The sequence below is a fragment of the Lynx rufus genome, unplaced genomic scaffold (assembly GCF_022079265.1).
Source record: "Lynx rufus isolate CCGP_SWC_20201006 ecotype Redwood Valley unplaced genomic scaffold, mLynRuf1.p SCAF_8, whole genome shotgun sequence".
NCBI lineage: Eukaryota > Metazoa > Chordata > Mammalia > Carnivora > Felidae > Lynx > Lynx rufus.
Genome location: NW_025814896.1, coordinates 86,014,911 through 86,033,562, shown reverse-complemented (window position 1 = coordinate 86,033,562; position 18,652 = coordinate 86,014,911). Strand labels below are relative to the sequence as shown.

The 18,652-nt window shown below is 37.8% G+C and overlaps 1 protein-coding gene and 1 long non-coding RNA gene across 3 annotated transcripts; both read left to right on the top strand.

The window, feature by feature from the left end:
• Positions 1 to 176: 176 nt before the first annotated feature.
• FBXO48 (F-box protein 48) lies at positions 177 to 5,291 on the top strand. Of its 2 annotated transcripts, none has more exons than XM_047068799.1 (3): positions 177 to 263; positions 2,329 to 2,670; positions 3,156 to 5,291. In XM_047068799.1, exons 2-3 carry the CDS (start codon positions 2,365 to 2,367, stop codon positions 3,315 to 3,317), a joined length of 468 nt encoding a protein of 155 aa, XP_046924755.1. In that variant the 5' UTR covers positions 177 to 263; positions 2,329 to 2,364; the 3' UTR covers positions 3,318 to 5,291. The 2 variants fall into 2 exon arrangements, with proteins under 2 accessions (XP_046924755.1, XP_046924756.1); XM_047068800.1 differs by lacking the exon at positions 177 to 263 and adding an exon at positions 334 to 1,051.
• A 2,694-nt stretch (positions 5,292 to 7,985) lies between these two features.
• On the top strand, positions 7,986 to 18,335 carry LOC124503624 (uncharacterized). Its single transcript, XR_006960226.1, has 3 exons — positions 7,986 to 8,022; positions 16,894 to 17,017; positions 18,237 to 18,335. It is a non-coding gene; the product is annotated as an uncharacterized LOC124503624 (long non-coding RNA).
• The last annotated feature ends 317 nt before the right edge of the window (positions 18,336 to 18,652 follow it).

Sequence of the window (18,652 nt, the reverse complement as noted above, 5' to 3'; positions counted from 1 at the left end):
CACCACCCCGCTTTCTCACCGCCCACCCGTCACAGGGGATGTCGGGCCTTGTAGTCTGTGGCGCCCTCCTTCTCCTCTCTTGCTGAGTTGAGACGCCCAGATAAAACTACCACTCCCAAAAGGCAACGCGCGCGCCTCTCTACGCCTGTGCGAAGTCCGAGTCAGCAAGGCGGGACTACAGTGGGCGGAACTGGAGGGACTATGGCGAAGGATTCGAATTCCGGAGGATTTAATTTGCTGGAGAAGCGACCGCGGCCCTGGAGGTAGGAGTTCCCGCTGACGTCTGGACGACGCAGCCTCAGCTCAGTCCCCTGGAGCTGCGGTGACAGTCAGTGCTGACGGTTGTTATTGTCGCTTTTTTGTCATTGCTCCGTGTTCTTTGGACTCGGGCAGCTGCAGACTGCGCGAGATCCTCAAGGAGGGCACTCAGATGGGATGTGGAGTTACCTGCGGGGTGTGTCTGCGCCGCCTCTCGAGCCCTCCCTTCCTGTGACACCTGAAAGGGGGGGCGAGCTCTTCCCTAACTCGAGAGATAATTCAGCAAAGTTTGGTTCATAAAGAATGGGCAGAAGAGGGATAGTTTTCCAGGTATCCAGGCAAAACTGGCCTTAGAAGAAGATGCCTAGCGGGAATTTAGGAACCTCACCGAGGCACCCCCCAGCTGTTAAACTCAAAAATTCGTTTGCCTCCTGGGAAAGAACTGTAACGAGAGGACGCGTTTTATTCCCCAATGAGATTCTGGGAGAAGTAACAAATGTTTAAATGCAACAGTAACGTTCTCCACATTAATGTGAGATTTTTTTTCCCCCAGAAATACAGTAGTTCGGCTTTAGTTTGTATTGATATTGAGAGAGACGAGCTCCTGATAAAAGTTTGCTCTTGACTCATGAACTTGTTTCTATCAGTTTGCTTTCTTACTTCCCCAAAACTTCGAGAGGAAGTCCTAATGTCTGTTGAACACAGACATTAAAATTCTTACTATAGCTAATTTGGATCATAAACAATCAAACGAATGGGAGCAATTGTGGCCTTGAGAAGTGCAGAAACATAGGTAAGTAGCATGTTTAGAAAGGGGAATCATTAGCTGAGTTAAAAGAAGTATTTAGCAAACCCTTCTTCCTGCACTGTAACCCACCCCCCCCCATTATAAAAGGAAGTGCAACATGGAGTAAACTGATTTTGAGTAATCTGAGCTGTCTTTATATGCAAAAATAGCTCATGCTTTCAACTGATTTTGGAGCCTAGACCATGCACTTTAGGTAAATTAGCCGAAACTGGACTTTCAGTCTGTAATTATATGCTATACCTAACTGAGTTGTAAACATTGTTTATAATTGCTGGTTACTGTTGCTTTATGGCCTCAATACCTAATGTTCTTCATTCATAATTATGCATGTAGGATACCTTCAAGAGGCCATTTCTAAAACACTGATCTAATAACTGAATTGAAAATTTGAGGCTTTGTGTTGTTATAATCTGGACTTCAACCTCTTTTCCACTGTGTCAACTGTGAGCACCTACCCATTAGGTACAAGTAGATAACAATTATCATATAAACTACAAAAGTCCATCAGGGTTGTGGTTAAATCACAAACTGTAGATGAAGAACTTAATGACAAGGCATCAATTCCCACAGACAAGTATTTAGGAGTTCAAGAGATTGAACCATACACATTTTCAAAAGTATTTTCAGCAAATGCGTGGAATCAAACGTGTTCCCACAATAGTTATTTCTACTACTAAACTCAAAGTATAGTTTGTGAGGTATCATTTCACTTTTTTAGATAATGTTCTTTGGGAGCAGAAACATAAATGTTTAGAAACAAACCCATTTACCAAAAACATTTAAAAAGAAGAGAAGTAGGGAGCGCCTGCATGGCTCAGTCAGTTAAGCGTACAACTTCGGCTCAGGTCACGATCTCCTGGTTTGTGGGTTCAAGCCCCACATCGGGCTATATGCTGGCAGCTCAGAGCCTGGAGCCTACTTCTGATTCTGTGTCTCCCTCTCTCTCTGCCCCTCCCCTGCTCACACTCTGTTTTCTCTCTCTCTCTAAAAAATTTAAAAAAAAAAATTTTTTAAAGGGAAGTAACATGTGTTGAGTGTCTCCTATGTGCAATTTAGATGAAGCTAGATGGTTTACACATTATCCCTGTTAATCCTTGTAAGAACACACAGGAAAGGAGCATCATTGGCCCCATTTTACAGATTGAAAACCTCAAGTCATGAAAGTTAAGGTTCTTGTAATCATACCCAGAAAATATCTGGCTCAGAGTAGGTTCTATAGTCTGATCTGAAGAGACTGAGCGTGTTTAAACTTTGCCTTTTAGGTTACATATGTGGATAATTTGCTAAAACATCAAGCTATGCAGAAAAGCCTCAAGAGGAACAATAATTCAAGAGTTTCTGGCATAAAATTGAATTCTGTGGATGCTGAGAAGGAAAAGAAAGAGAGTCAAAAGACCTTTGTTGAACTGTTGCCTCCAGAAGTCACTTTTAAAATTTTCAGTCAGCTGGACATTCGGAGTTTGTGCAGGGCTTCCATAACTTGCAGGAGCTGGAATTACACAGTAAGAAACAGTGACTCCTTATGGAAACCTCATTGCTTGACCTTAAGAGCTGTGTGCCAAAGAGAAGTAGACGATGATCTAGAAAGTGGATATTCCTGGAGAGTAAGTTTAGTCTTTGAAGTCTGTGGTGTTCTTGACAATATGGTGATAGGTTTGAGCCAACTCTGCCTTCTGCACAGAAGAGGTAGGATTTCATATACAGAGTGACATACAGAGTGTGTTGGCTTTTGGCCTTGAAGTTGAATTAGTATTTTCCTGCAAACCACATCATCCCATCCATCCTTTTACGTTTTTTAAATACTAAATTCAGGCATATTCCTCTGTTAGCTACTTCATTCCACCTTTTCCACAACTCACAGCAAACTCTGTGGCTCACTCTGTGTGTATACACATATACGTACACCCACACCCACACCCACCCCTAACCCACGCACATATGCTTACCACAAATGTAATAGTAGATGTGTATATCAAAATAAATATTTAATCTTCTTTTCAGCCCTGTCATTCAGCTTCTCTAGTTTTAAACAAACTCACTGACCAACCACCTACTCCATTTTTTAACAATGATGATTTACCTCTTTCAGGTAATACTACTGAGGAATTACCAGAAGAGTAAAGTGAAACATGAATGGCTAAGTGGCAGATACAGCAACATATGTTCTCCTCTTAGCCTACCAGAAAAAATCATGTACCCAATGGATGTAGATACATGGGGGGAAATTCTAGAAGCAGAACTGGAAAGATAAGCTGAAAAATTACAAACACATCTTGTAACTTTGAGAGTTTAAAACTAAAATGACTCTTAGGTTTGTTTTTTTGTTCGCCTTTTTAATGTTTAACATTCAAAAGAAAATATTGTAAAAGTCCAGCTTTGTTTTTATTCTGCACTTTCATAAAAATTCTGGCTTTACTGTAATGCAGAAAAATCATGATATGTTATTTATGTAAGAAATACTATACTGATAGAGTGTTTTAAATGTATTGCTTCATGTATTTATATTAGTATATTGCAGTACTCTAATGACAAACGAGTTTGATTGGTATTTCCTGCTTAATGGTAATTCAAAAATTCAGGAAACCATATGAAGAAACTGATTAGTGATTCATTAAGTAGTAGACATAACTAGGCTTATAACTAGAAGTAGACATAATTAGGAAGACTACCTAAAATGAAATTAATAGTAACATGTTGAAATGTAGAATATAATGTATATTTTGATAACTTTGAAATGTCCATTTCAGTGGCATCAGATTGAATTGTCAAACACTGAGCCCATTTTAAAATGAGCTAAACTTGTGATTTAGTTTAAAATTAATCTGACTGGAAGGCTGAAACTTGTGAGATCATGATACCCATTACTTGCCTACAGACCTGGAACTGCTCTCAGGGACAGCCATCAGCACCGCCACACTGTTTTTCTTGGCAAACGCTTTCTAACAGCCTTACAGCACCACCTAGTGTACTACTTGTAGATAACCAAGGCAAGGGACTTAGATCCTTTTTGTTTTCCCCACATTTAAAAGAAAAGAAAACATGAAAAAAAAAAAAAAGGAGGAGGAGAAGAACTGTATTATTTTAGAGTACGCTATATACCTGACTTGTTTAAATTTATAGCTTTCCAGGAATCTTTAACTTTTGTTTTTCTTTTTCTTAAAAGTAGATGGTATAGTACTCACTATACCAGATTGTTCATTCTGAATCTGTGGTCAACACCATAGTAAAAAGTGTCTGTGAAACATTTTAGTCAGTATGGCATTTTCTTCTTAAATTGTGCTCTGTGGCACAAAAAATAAGAATCTGGGAAACCAGTATTTAACAAATAGGCACAATATTGGAAAGATGCCTTACTCTATGCAGATTCCTTGTGTTGGATCAAGCAGGTGAGGATCTGTTGGAAGGAACCTTAAAGACCAGGCATCATTCTCTAGGACTAGTTGACAATCCCTTTTAGAGGAATACCTTTCAGCCACCATTAACTCTCTTCTTGGCAAACTCTTTTGTAAAACTTATTCTCTGGACCTGGAAACCATCCCTAGATTACACCATTCTGGATTAAGTGGCCCTCGTTAAGTAAGGTTCCCATAGTTCTTTGTACATACCATTCTCAAAGCTGTCTACTACATTAAATTGTCAGTCTTATTTGTCTGTCCCCCTTGCCCCCACTGCCGCTTTGGACTATGAGATTCTTTTTTTTTTTCTTTTTTCCTAGTTTATTTATTTTGAGAGAGAGAGGTAGAGACACAATCCCAAACAGGCTCCATGCCGTCAGCTCAAAGCCAAATGCGGGGCCCTATCTCATGAACTGTGAGATCATGACCTGAGCCAAAATCAAGAGTCAGATCCTCAACTGACTGAGCCACCCAGTCACCCCAGGACTGTGAGCTTCTTAAAGGCAGGGACCATTTATTTATTTATGTGTTCTCAAAACCTGGAATATAGTAGCTTTTCCCTAATGATTTGTTAAATTATTCCTATGTTATTTATTTTAACCCTACCCAGAATGTATAATAAAAATAATTTACATTATCATTAGTGGACAAAACTGTATTGAAATGCAATGTAAACCTGTAAGATAGATGGGATGCTTACTATTAATGCTAATATATGAATGATTGTTTTAGTCTTCTCAAAAGCTATAAGGGAAAAATAAGGAAATAGAAATGTTTTCTTTTATGTTTTTGAATAAACACTTGAAAATAAACTTAACCCAAAAATATCACTTACTGTAATTATTGGGTCACTCCAGTGAGTTTTCAGTAATACTTTGCAAGCTATATGAACAATCTAGTTGTTTTTAGTACCGTAACATTAAAATAATTTTTTATATAATAAGCTATAAGCTATGATCACAGTCTACACAGAAAGTAAAGTTTGGAAACTTAATGATAACTTTTATGGTATGGTCTTAGAATGAACTGTACATTTATCAGACCGAGCCATTAGCATCTGAGAACATGAGTGGGTGGAGTAGAATGGAGAGAAGACATACTCTTACTCATAGATAAAATAACATGTTACATATACACAGTTTGTAAAAAAGGCAAGATTATTGGAATAGAATATTGAGTTTCTAGTTGTTTATTATTTAATCAGTTCAAGATCTAATATATATTTTTTTAATTTAGAAGTTTTTCTTTAGTTGCTTCTAGCTTATAACACAATCTTACTTAAGCCAGGACATAATCATCAGTAAAAATCTATATGAATATAAACTTCAGATCTTAGAATACTCAAGTATATAAAAGCCTAATTTGAAAAATATACCCTAACCACTTTAATTTCATCTTTGCTTTGACTTCATATAATATCTTCTTTCCAAAACTTCAAATACCCTAATAATATTAACAATGAGCAGTAACATCAGGAAGTGGATTGGGAAGAATAGATAGAAGAGCAGAATTAAAAGACCAAAATCATCAAATAGATTAAATTAGATCAACAATGGACAAAGTTGGTGAATTATAATAGCTAACATTTGTTGAGTGCCTACTCTGAACCAAGCACAGCGCTAATGCGGGGGATACTATTACTCTATATCCATATTATGGATGAGGAAACTGAAAATTGGAGAATGATCTTACCTATCGGTTCATCACCACTCCCCAGCACCTCTATGAGTATGTAACATGTAGTAAGTGCTCAGTACATTTTTAATGAATGAATTAAAAGCTTATCTGAGAATGAGTAACTCGAATAAAAAAGCCAAGAATGTTCCTCCAACTTTTTATTTTTCACTTAGAAAAATTTTTTTTAAGTTTATTTATTTTGAGAGAGACAGAGGCAAGCAGGGTAGGGAGACACAGAATCTGAAGTAGGCTCTCGGCTCTGAGCTATCAGCACAGAGCCCAAAGTGGGGCTCAAACTCAATGAGCCATGAGATCATGACCCGAGCCGAAGTCAGATGCTTAACCAACTGAGCCTCCAACTTTTTATTTTGAAAAGATTTAAACACACAGAAAAGTAAAAATACATGACAAAAAACTCTTATGTATATACTTCACTTAGACCAGTTGTTAACATTTCCACATTTGTTTTATTTATTACTTATTTTAACTGAAGCATTTGAAACTAAGTTGCAGACATAATACTTTACCCCTCAATATTTCAACATGCATCTCTTAAGTACATTCTCCTATGTGCAATACCATTATCACATATAAAATTTTTATATTGATTCAATAATATAATTTGTAATCCCTATTTAAATTTCCTTAATGGCCTCAAAAATATGTGGATTTTTTTTTTTTCCAATTCAGGATCCAAACAGGGTTTCGAATGCATGTCATTTTTTTATGTCCCCTTAATCTCTCTGAACCAGAAGTATCCCTCTGCCCTTGGTTTTCTTTTTCAGGATATTGACTTGTTGTTGTTGTTGTTGTTGTTGTTTTTTAAGTTTATTTATTTATTTGAGAGAGACAGAGACAGCGCAAGTGGATGGGGGGCAGAGAGAGAGGGAGAGAGAGAATCCCAAGCAGGCTCCATGCTTCCAGCTGCAGAGCCCGACACAGGGCTCAGTCAGACCCACAAATTGTGAGATCATGACCTGAGCCAAAACCAAGAATCGGGAGCTTAACCAACTGAGCCACCCAGGTAACCTGATTTGTTGGATTTTTTAAGAATTCTGGTTGGTTTTCTTACAGAATGTTCTGTAAATGATTTGTCTGATTATCTCTTCATGATTTGATTCAGGTAACACATATTTAGCAATTATACTACATAGATAAATGTAATATGCTTTTTAATGCACCACATTAAGAGGCACATGTCTGTGTGACCAGGTAAGTCTGATTATTTGATTGAGGTGGTAATCCTCAAATCTCTCCATTCAAAGAATATTTTCTTATAGAGTCAAGATTTCTTTTTTCAAGAACCCATTTCTAGAGTATTCCCTGTTGACTAAACCCTATGCTAAATGCTTTATAACAATTTCATATTCCATCTTCATAATTAGACTTTGAAAGAACACAGGAAATCATCTCCAAGTTATTTTCCATATCAACATAAGGAGATGCAAAATCACTATTTAAACCCAATTCTCTTTGATTTCAGAGACCAAGTTTTTAACCACTAGAGTAGAGCACGTTTTATAATTTTGACAGTCCTTACATTAAGGCAACATAAAGGACTAAGACTAACAAGGAACACCTCCCGATACAAATATCTAGAAAATCAATATCTAGATGAAATCAGTATTAGATGTATAGAACTTGACATTTATGCTAATAGCAGATCGGGCAATTCTGACAAGCCTTCCTACTTAGGACAACTTGAAAACTTGGGGCAACAAAAATTAATTCCCTGTAGATAGAGCTAACAAATAGTAAAGAAATATTTCACCTTTTAGGATGAGCACTGGGTGTTGTATGGAAACCAATTTGACAATAAACTTCATATATTGAGAAAAAAAAAATATTGGACCAGTGTCTGGGGAAAGAAAGAGAGCCAGAGAGGTAAGTCCATGATTGAGGTTAATCTTGCCATGGAGCATTTGCCAATTTCTGCAAGACCAACTGAGAGATGAATACATTTTTGCCTTGTTCCTTACCTTCATGGGATACTTTCAGTGTTTCTTTATTTCAACATTCTCCTCCAGTGAAAGCATCCCCATGAAGGTAAGGAACAAGGCACAAATGTCCACAATCTCCATCTCCATTACTATTTCACACCATACTGGGTGCATTAGTCACTGTATTCATTCAAGGGGAAAAAGAAAGTAGAGGCATAAGAATTGGAAAAGAAGTAAAATTCCACTTGCAGGTGGTATGATAATATATCTGCAAAACCCAATAGAATCAATGATAACACTAATATGAACAAAATAATTCAGTAGTCAGCAGGCTACAAAATATATATAACTATGTATATAGTTATAGGACAATATATAATAATTATGCAATTTAGATTAATCACATCAAAGGAATATCCATTAATTTCAATTTTTATCTAATACTTTTATTAACAATGGATATTGAACTTTATAAAAGGAGTGTTTGGCACCTGCAACTTAAGTTATACACCTAAGAATTTTTAAGAACTTTACAAATATTTTGTTATAATTCTACATGCTGTGACAATAGCTTCTTAGGTTGCTATAACGTGCATTTTTTCTCACATCCAGAAAACCAACAATATTGAAAATCATATTTTACAACATTGAAAAATTTGATGAACAGGCTAGCTTTCTCCCTTCAAATTGTCTTATAATAATAATAATAATAATAATAATAATAATATCTTCCGATGATTGAGTACATTTTACATGTACTTGAATCATATAGTCTTGAAAGTTAGTTTTTTATCACTAATTTTTTGAAATGCAAAAATTGAGACTCATGGAAGCAAAGTAATTTGAGTAAGGTCAAGCAGCTTGTACCTGGAGGAAAGGACCCTGACCTCAGGACTGGTTCAGGAAGCTGTTTCTGCTACACCATCCTTGAGACCTAGTAAATGCTAATAAACTGCCAACAGAGGGAGCAATACTTCTATTGAAACTGACAAGAGCTTGAGTGTGGGAGTTCCACATTTCAGCCATGTTAGCTGATTGGAAAATCTCAGACTGAGTCAGAATTTGTACAAACCCTTTTGTTGTAAATGACAGAACTGAAACTAGTCCTGCCCATCTTCTGGGCCTTTCCAAGAAGAGAAGACTGGATATAACTTAAAAATCACAATCAGCCTTTCTAGCTAGAATGTTAAGATGTCAGGGAATATAACCCTCCAATGAAGAGAATTCTTATCCCACTCTGTCTTTCATTCTTGTCTCCACCACCCAATAGAGTTCTATCTATGTTTCCAAAGGCACAATAAAGAACATATGAATTCAGTTTTGCAGTTTTTTCCCCCAAAAATATGTCCACATCATTATTCTGTGCAGATGTTTTTACATGAGGGTATTATTTCATTGTCCACAGGTTTGCTCTCCAAATTTTCAGCTCAGTGTGCATGGATGCTATAGTTCTATGAGGTTGAGCTGTTAGTGTGAGTATATTCTTCTAAAGTAACGGATGTGAGCTCTGAAGTTGACTTCAACAGCTTAGAATTAGACATTTATGGTTAAACAATCTTAAGTGTCAAGAAATTTCTCACCCTTTTACCAACCTTGTGGGTAAATTCTATGCCCTTATATGAAGAGACTATAAAAAGAATTCACCCAGAGATGAAGACTTTTCTAGAATTATGTTTTTATTCTTTCCATTTGAAACTCATTTGGGCAGAAAGAGTGGGTCAGGGGCCTTGAGGAGTTGAGCAAGGCAATCAAAATTCATGTGCAAGATCCCATTTCACTTAAAAATAAACCTGTCACATGTACATTTTGAAATACATCTCCTGGATTACACATCTTATTATATATACAATATCTACATCTCAAAATGGAAAGGAAAATGTGCTCAAGTACAATGTATAATTTCATATCACTTGTTTTGGATTCTATTTTACTGACCCTGCCTAAAGTATGGTATATTTATGATATTGGAGTCACCACTCAAGGTTAATGCCTATGGATAATAATTGCTACCCTAAGGTAAGTGCTTACCATGTACAAGATACCTTTCCAACAACCATTAGGGACAGTCCATTCCTGCATCTTCCCCTTATTAACTGTGTGGGCAAGTTATCAATGCCTTAGTTTTTATCTGTAATATGTTTACAAAAGGATTCATCTCATAGAACTGTTACAAAGATCAGCAGTCATGTTCCATCTCCTCATATCCTTTTCTCTGCCTCAGCTACTACTTATCAACTTTGTCTCTATAAATTTGCCTATTCTTTTCACTTAAGTTAATTTTTACAAATTTGTGAAGTAGGGCTTCATTCTTCTGCATGTGGCTCTCTACTTGTCCCAGAACTATTTGTTGAAAAAAACTGTTCCTTCCTCATTGAATGGTTTTGGCACCCTTGTTGAAAGTCACTTGACCATAGTAGATGCATGGATTCATTCTGGACTCTCAATTCTATTCCATTGATCTATCTACTCTTAACTCCAGTACCCCTTTGTCTTGATTACTGTAGCTTTGCATTAAGTGCAATTGGGAAGTCTAAGTCCTCTAACTTTGTTCTTTTTTCAAGATTGTTTTGCCTATTCTGAGTCTCAAGAGAATTGTTTTTGTTTTTTCTTTTAACCTTACCTTAACTGGGGGATTTAAGGAGGAGAGCAAAAACTGTCCCAGAAAAAAAAAAAACTTCTGAGTGATTGGGCTGTCTTTTCTGCCAATTTCAGCATGGAGTATATCTCTTTTGTAGCTAAAGTAGCAGAAGGCATTTAATAATACATTAATAGTCAAGATATATTGTTCCTCTGGTATTTTCTGTATTATACAGTACAGTATAATAAATAGTATCTAATAAATAATAAATTTGTGCAGTAACAAATAGGAACAGAGATAAGGCAATAGAAATATTAATATTGGTTAGTGGTGATGTTCCAGGCTGATTACTTCCTGTTGATGAACAGGCCTGCTGTTGGCATTAAAGAGACCCTTGAGAGACTGCAGACCCTGGAAATTCGGGCCATCTCTGCCCTTAAGAAGTTCTGCTGAGGACCCCAACCCCTGGGAGTTACTTTAGCCCAGAGGTCACTCTGAGTTACTCATGTGACTTGTCAGCTTTGTTTCTTTTTAAGTAACGGGAGCTTATTTTTCCAGAACTTCATTCCACAAATACCCTGGGATTTGGAGTTAAATTTAGTAAGGTTTAACATTTTGATTTTGTGCACTTCCCCCTTTAGTCTTTTGTCACCTCTCTATTTTTATTCTCTGTATTTATCCTTCAGCTTATTTATTTTAGCTTCATTTTTACTTTTCACCCTATCTATTCTTGACTTCACAGTGTATATTTTATCCTTTTTCTATCCTTTTTTTATTTAGCTCTAATATTTATCTGTAATCCTTGTTTCTTTAATTTTTTAGTTATAGCCCTTTTACTCTTTTTTCTTTTTTTAAACCAAATCTCTTACTTTACTTTTCTGAATTATTCTTGGCTCCATCCTGGTTTAAAAAAAGAAAAAGTCTTACTTTTTAAGGATCCATATAGTGTTTAACCTTCCCCTAAATCCCAAATGGAATAAGGCAAACTCATTCTTCAAAAACCCACTTCTGTGTATTTTTAATTGGATTTGTGTTCATTTTTCATGGAATTACTAAAAGCTCCTTTCAATGTGTGAGTTTAGTGTGTGAATTTTCTTTTCTCTCCTCCCTTTGTGTTCCTTTTAGGGCCAAGGAGTTCCTAAAGAGTCATTTGATTTCTTTAAATACAAAAATACCTAAACTGCAAATGCCTTCAAGGCCCAAGCTGGCAATAAACAGGAATGTAGCAAGCTGAATATAAGAAAAGTCAAGTGAAGAAAGATAACCAAACATGCCTTATTTTTTAAAAATGTTCATTTATTTACGTTGAGAGAGAGAGAGCACGTGCTGGGGAGGGGCAGAGAGGGAGACAGAGGATCTGAAGCAGGCTACTCACTGTCAGTGCAGAGCCTGAAGCTCGTCTCAAATGCACAAACCGTGAGATCATGACCTGAGCTGAGGTCAGGCGGTTCACCAACTGAGCCACCCAGACGCCCCCAAACTTGCCTTATTTTTACAGAACTGTGGCTTAAGCACACAATCTCAAACACATTCATATAATACTGGAGGTTTTATTTTGAAAATGAAATGGAATACAAATTGAAAAATATAAATACTGAATTATCCTGAATATTGTCACAGCTATTCTGATACAACTTGTATACACATAGAAAAGTGTTTTTCCTTTATTTAATTCGTGTACCTGACCAGGTGTCCCTTACAACCTTCCTCCTGCAGCAGAGGAAAGGTTTACCGTTCAATCCATTTCAAGCCTTAGACCAACCCAGTAACATAAAGAATTATTAAATATCAAACTTTTGAGAAAAATGCTCATTATCTTGTGTTTCCATTGCTCTCTGCCCTGTTCTCCTTCAAAATGGTGAAGACACTGGGGGCGGAGGATTCATGTGGTTTTGCACCAGAAGTCATATGACATTTATTCTTCTACCATCATATGATCTTGTGGCTGCTGAAGCATAGTTGGCTGGTACTGTCCTGGGCTTTCTACTGGCCTCTACTGCTGACTTACATCTGTGCACACATGGGCTTTTCTCCACTGTGTCATGCTAATCAGGCCTGCCTTTGGATATTGCCTGGCTGTAGACCTGACCCCCCCAGGTGTCCCATGCAGTCTCACAGCCAAGTAGCTCCCCCTTCAATATCTGCTGTGGGGCAACCTGCTCCTACCAATGGCAGGCCTGATGAGAAGCCCCCTGGCTCTCAGTATGGAACCAAGAGAGGCTTGGTGTCTAAGTGAGAGCTGCTCTCTTCCTGGCCACACCCAACAGCTCTCTAGGCTATGTTGGTTCACCCATATTGGCACGGAGCCTCTACACAGGTGTCTCCTCCAGAATCTTGACCTGAGCGCAGGGAAAGCCACTCTCCCTTCAGTTTATCTGACTTCCCATTCTCTACACCAAGGGCCAAAGATGGACAACCACAACATACTTCTACTCCTCCTGATTCTCTCTCTCTGCCTTCTCCCACAACCCCAGAAGTAGAATGGGCAGGTTTTGACCACCACCATCCCTTTCTGTGCTCTAGCCTCCCCAGCTGGGTGTCCCAGCAGAGTCTCTCCTTTACATAAACACTATGATCTCAGTTTTCAAAACTTAGAAAAACCTAAGCCCTCTCAGTCTCCCATTAACTGAATTTTAAGCATATTGTCTTTCTGTAAATCCCAAAGAATGCCGAGAAAGGAGTATTACCTTATTCTTGCTCTCACATTGCTTCCGTAACAGATCCAAATCTCCTCCAAGGCTAACCGGGAAAATGGTCATGAACTTGGAAAGGCACAACAATAACTTTTCTTTAAATATCACCACTGTTAAATTACATTTTCCTTTTTTAATTGGTTACTTCTTTTTTTTTAATTTTTTTTTAACGGTTATATTGATTTTTGAGACAGAGAAAGACAGAGCATGAGCGGGGGAGGGGCAGAGAGCAAGGGAGACACAGAATCCGAAGCAGGATCCAGGCTCTGAGCTATCAGCACGAAGCCGGACGCAAGGCCCAAACTCATCAACCATGAGATCATGACCTGAGCCGAGGTCAGACGTTCAACTGACTGAGCCACCCAGGTGCCCCTTAATTGGTTACTTCTTTAATTTGGAACTAAAATATCATGGATTTTCTTCCTCACTAAGCTGTCCTTGTCAGGTTTGCATTTCTTGTTATAGTTTGCAATGCGGAATTTAGCCTTAAATCATTTAGGTAAGAAAGAGATCTATTTTTATTCATAGTGAAATCAACTGATCACAAATATAGGTACTTGCAAATATGGATACAGTCTTTGCACCATGGTTTTTATACCTAGATTTACCATTCTTAAGATACTTGTAAAATTCTGCTCTTGTGAAATCATTTTATTTCTTTTTTTTTTTATGCTCTTAATGAACTGAATTTGGTAACTTTCCTTTGTAGCAATTTTCCACAGTATCAATACTCAGTTAGATGGTAAAAAGAATAATCTTAGCTCGTTTTCATAAATTTGAAATCAGAGAACTTTTTGAAATGTAGTTCTTAGCTTCACAATTACACCTTATACTGTGATTTCTATTTTTGGAAACTGACTTCAATGTAGCAAAGTGGGTCAGATTATTTTCCACCAGTTGAATTTCCTCAAGACACTATTTCATGAAGAATGAGTAGATTACATGGTATGTTTATGTCACCACCTATGAATGCCCATTCAAGGTTATATTCAGTGTGATGAGTGGAAATGTCAACCAAATGACCAAGTCTTTGATCTGAGCTTGCTGGTTATCTAAGGCAGGGGTTTTTTTAATGGCATAAAATAAGTTGGTTGTTTTGTTTCATTTTCACATTTCAAACAATCTCTTCAACATTTTGCAGAACTAACCCATTCAATTGCTGCTACCACATCATGGGGCCAATTTATTAAGCAGAGCATAGGACTGTCTGGGTGTTAAGCAATGGGGCCATATTTAGTTCACAGCAATACATCCATAGTCTTTTCCATATTTGATTTTAAGGACAGAGTATTCTTGATGACTCTTTAATGAATATCTGCATGCATTGTATCCTTGCAAAGTATTTTGCCTTTTAATTTAAGTTTCATAACAAGTTCAGCATTAACACCAACCATACAGGAGCATAATCATTTTGATCATCTTACACTAAAAAATTCAAGACTTCTCACAGCACAGGGTTAACTAGATAAGGAAGAGATCCACGGATTAAGCCCTGAGACACTCCATCATTCAGAGGCTGAAGAGGATGAAAAGGAGCCAGAATCTGAGAAGTGAAGTAGAGGGAAAACTAGGGAGTAAAGTGAAATGCTTTAAGGAGGTTGGGGGATCGATGACATCAGATGCCACTGATAGGTGAAATAATAGGGTGATTGTGACTATTGATTTGAACTATGTGGAGGTCATCTAAGTATCCAATACGTTGACAGATGCAATTCCTTGCATATATAAATCTAACTGGAGATACTGTAACTCAGGTATTTAAAAAATGCCAGAGAACTTATAGAACACATTGCATAGAAATTTTTACTCATATGTGGTATTCTCTTAAATGGTCCTATATGACCTGGACTCTGCTGATGCTTTGATCTTACCTTCAGTACCTTTTTCTACCTCCCACTCATACTCTGCTTTTGCCATTCTGGCATCCTTGATGTTCCTCAAGCATACTGCCACCTCAGGACCTTTGCACTTGCTGTTCTATCTGGAATGCTTTCCCTCCAGATATCAATATGGCTCACCCTCTTCCTTTAGGTCTCTGCTCCAGTGTCATCTTATTGGAGAAGGCTTCCCTAACTACCTTCACTAAAAGAGTACTACTGGCCACTGACCCTCAACTCTTTATTCTTATTAGCTGAACCTTTATGCAATAACTATTACCACGTTATAATTTATCTATTTTGCAAGAATATAAACTCAATGAGATCAGGAGCTAAAACAGTGCCTGGAACATAGTGGTTAATTAATAAATATTTCTATTGGATGTTAATTAAATAAGTGAAATGAGGGGCGCATGGGTAGCTCAGTCAGTTGAATGTCCAATTCTTGATTTCAATTCAGGTCGTGATCTCACCATAGTGATATCGACCCTGTGACGGTCTCCATGTGGAACGGGCTTGGGATTCCCTCTCTCCCTCTCTCTCTGCCTCTCTCTCTCTCTCTCTCTCTTTCTCTCAAAATAAATAAACATTTTTAAAAAAATAATAAAAACAGGGGCAACTTGTTTACTCAGCTTAGTCAGTTAAGCTTCTGACTTTGGCTCAGGTCATGATCTCGTGGTTTGTGAGTTCAAGCCCCACATCAGGCTCTGTGCTGACAGCTCAGAGCCTGAAGCCTACTTAGGATTCTGTGTCTCCCTCTCTCTCTTCCCCTGCCCCACTCACACTCTGTCTCTCTCTCTATGTCTCTCCCTCTCAAAAGTAAATAGTTTTTTAAAAATTTTAAATAATAATAATAAAATAAATAAATGAAATGAAATGAATGAAAAACAATTGGTCAGAATATTTTCACAGTAACTAGTTGCAGCATAATTATTTACTTCCCAAGAAGGGTGAGAACCCCAACTTTTGTTAAGGGACATATTTTTATAATCTACAAGGCAAATGTCTTACAAATACTCCCACACATATACTTTTATCTAATAAGATATAAATGGCTACATAAGAGCATTCTCTTCAAAGCAGTAGTGTATTCTTTCCTATTCTCTGAGTACCCTTCAGTAACAACTGCTTCTGAAGTTTTTGACTTCACTTTGAATGAGTAAGAAAAATATATACTATAGAAACTTTTGTTAATAGAAAATCACACAGTAATGCCTATATATGACTTTAAATTTACTTCCAGTTTGAATCATTTGCCTAAGTTAACTCTTTAATAAACTGTAATTACTACATTTTCTTTCGAGGCTTCACTTTAACTAACCCTTCTATTGATTTTAGAAATTTCAGTTTTGAGGCACCTGGGCAGCTCAGTCGGTTGAACATCTGACTCTTGATTTCAGCTCAGGTCATGATCTCAGGGTTGTGGCATTGCTGAACATAGAGCCTGTTTAAGATTCTCTGTCTCTCTCTGTCTCTCTCTCTGTCTCTCTCTCTCTCCCCCTGAACCCTCTTCCCTGCTCATGCTCCCTTTCTTTCTCTCTCAAATAAAAATAATTTAAATAATTTCAAAAATAAAAAGAAATTTCAGTTTTTTAAAAAAACTTCAGGCTTTGTAAGAGAAAGTACACAAGCCATTCAACTAATTAGTATTTGTAACTGACATCCAGGTGTCCAGATGGAGTAGAGGAGATAAATGGATGCCTTCACTTGTGTGCGCTTTGCCATATGCACAGACACCACGGACTTTGGAACAGCATTCCTGGCACCTTTGAAACACAAGAAACAAATCAAGTAAGGGGACATTTGCATCTTTGCTGACTCAGCTGACAACAACAAGAAACCAGTCCCCAAAGGCAAATGCACATGAAGAGTGACTATCTAGAGAAGGTGGGAGGGAATCAACTGGAAAGGTATTTTTCCAATTTTTTATAAGACTGGGGGCCCTGAAGTAGCATCCACATAGAGAGAGAGAGAACATTCAGTACTGATGCATGAACGCATAACGATAGCCACAGAAATGTGTGCAAAATGTACAGGTAACAGGATAGCATTCCACATATTAATACACGGTTCCTATGTCAAGTTATAGAACATTCCAGCATCCTACAAGATTCTCTCCTGCAGGGGCGCCTGGGTGGCTCAGTCGGTTAAGCGTCCAACTCCGGCTCAGGTTATGATCTCCCAGTCCATGGGTTCGAGCCCTGAGTCAGGCTCTGTGCTGACAGCTCAGAGCCTGGAGCCTGTTTCAGATTCAGTGTCCCCCTCTTTCTCTGACCCTCCCCTGTTCATGCTCTCTCTCTCTCTGTCTCAAAAAAATAAACAAACGTTAAAAAAAAAATTTTTAAAGATTCTCTCCTGCAATTTTACAGATTTTATACTATGCCCCCAAAAGTGAACAATATATTCTCCCTTTTATAAACATTAATTTTGCCAGGTCTTAAACTCCACATAAATGGAATCATGCAGTATGTAGTCTTTGGGGGCTGGTTTCTTTCATGTGGCATCCATGAGATGAATCTATGCAGGGTAATAATTTGAAATATTATCAGAAGCACTTTTTATTCCTGGTAATTTGTATTGCCCCCTTAGCCTCTTCAGAGGGGTGAACAAAACCCAGCCACCAAAAAAGGAAACAGTGTTCAGATTTTAGTTCCAAACTAAGCTTTGATACTTATTTTAGAGATAATAGTTATGAAAATCGATGTTTTAATTAGCAAGTGCTAGGTTTTACTGAGAGAAGAAAGGAATTTTATGTTCACTTGGGCCAAAGCTATAGGACCAGATAGAGTTCATTTGAAAGTTAACTAGACACTAAGGAAATATATGGGTAAGATATATATAAGAACACTTCCTGAAATACAGGAAAGGCTGTTTTCAAAAAATACATACTAATTCTGCTTGAAGTTAGTGACTCCACTTCTTGCCTATTGGTCCCAAGACACAAGGAATTCAAATGCCCAGGTGGCAGCAACAACTTGCAGTTTAGTGGGAACTTTGCTCTTCCTTCTAGCAAGAATGTGTTCCCTGGGGATGAGAACCTCTAACCTGCAGAGTCCAGAGTTGCAAGGACCAGTAGCCCAAAGTCATCTGGTGGGTTATTGGGCATGGCGGTAAGTAAAGCTACTCCTGCATCTACCCATTGGTTCTCAGACACAGTATCACATAGAGGTCTCTGATTCAGTTGATAACACCACGTCCTTGGTGGTAGTCTCCATCTTTGTGGAGTGTTGCTCTGAACTGTCACTTCAGCTGTGCTTTCAGTAGGCCATTCCAATGTTCTACCATTCTAGAAGTTTCTAGATGGTACCATATGTCATAGGACTAATGGACCCCATGGTAACAGGTTCATTTCCTCACCTCCCTCATTGTGAAATGAGTCGGCTATTTGGATGCTATGCTGTATAGGGTCCCATGCCTTAGATCAGG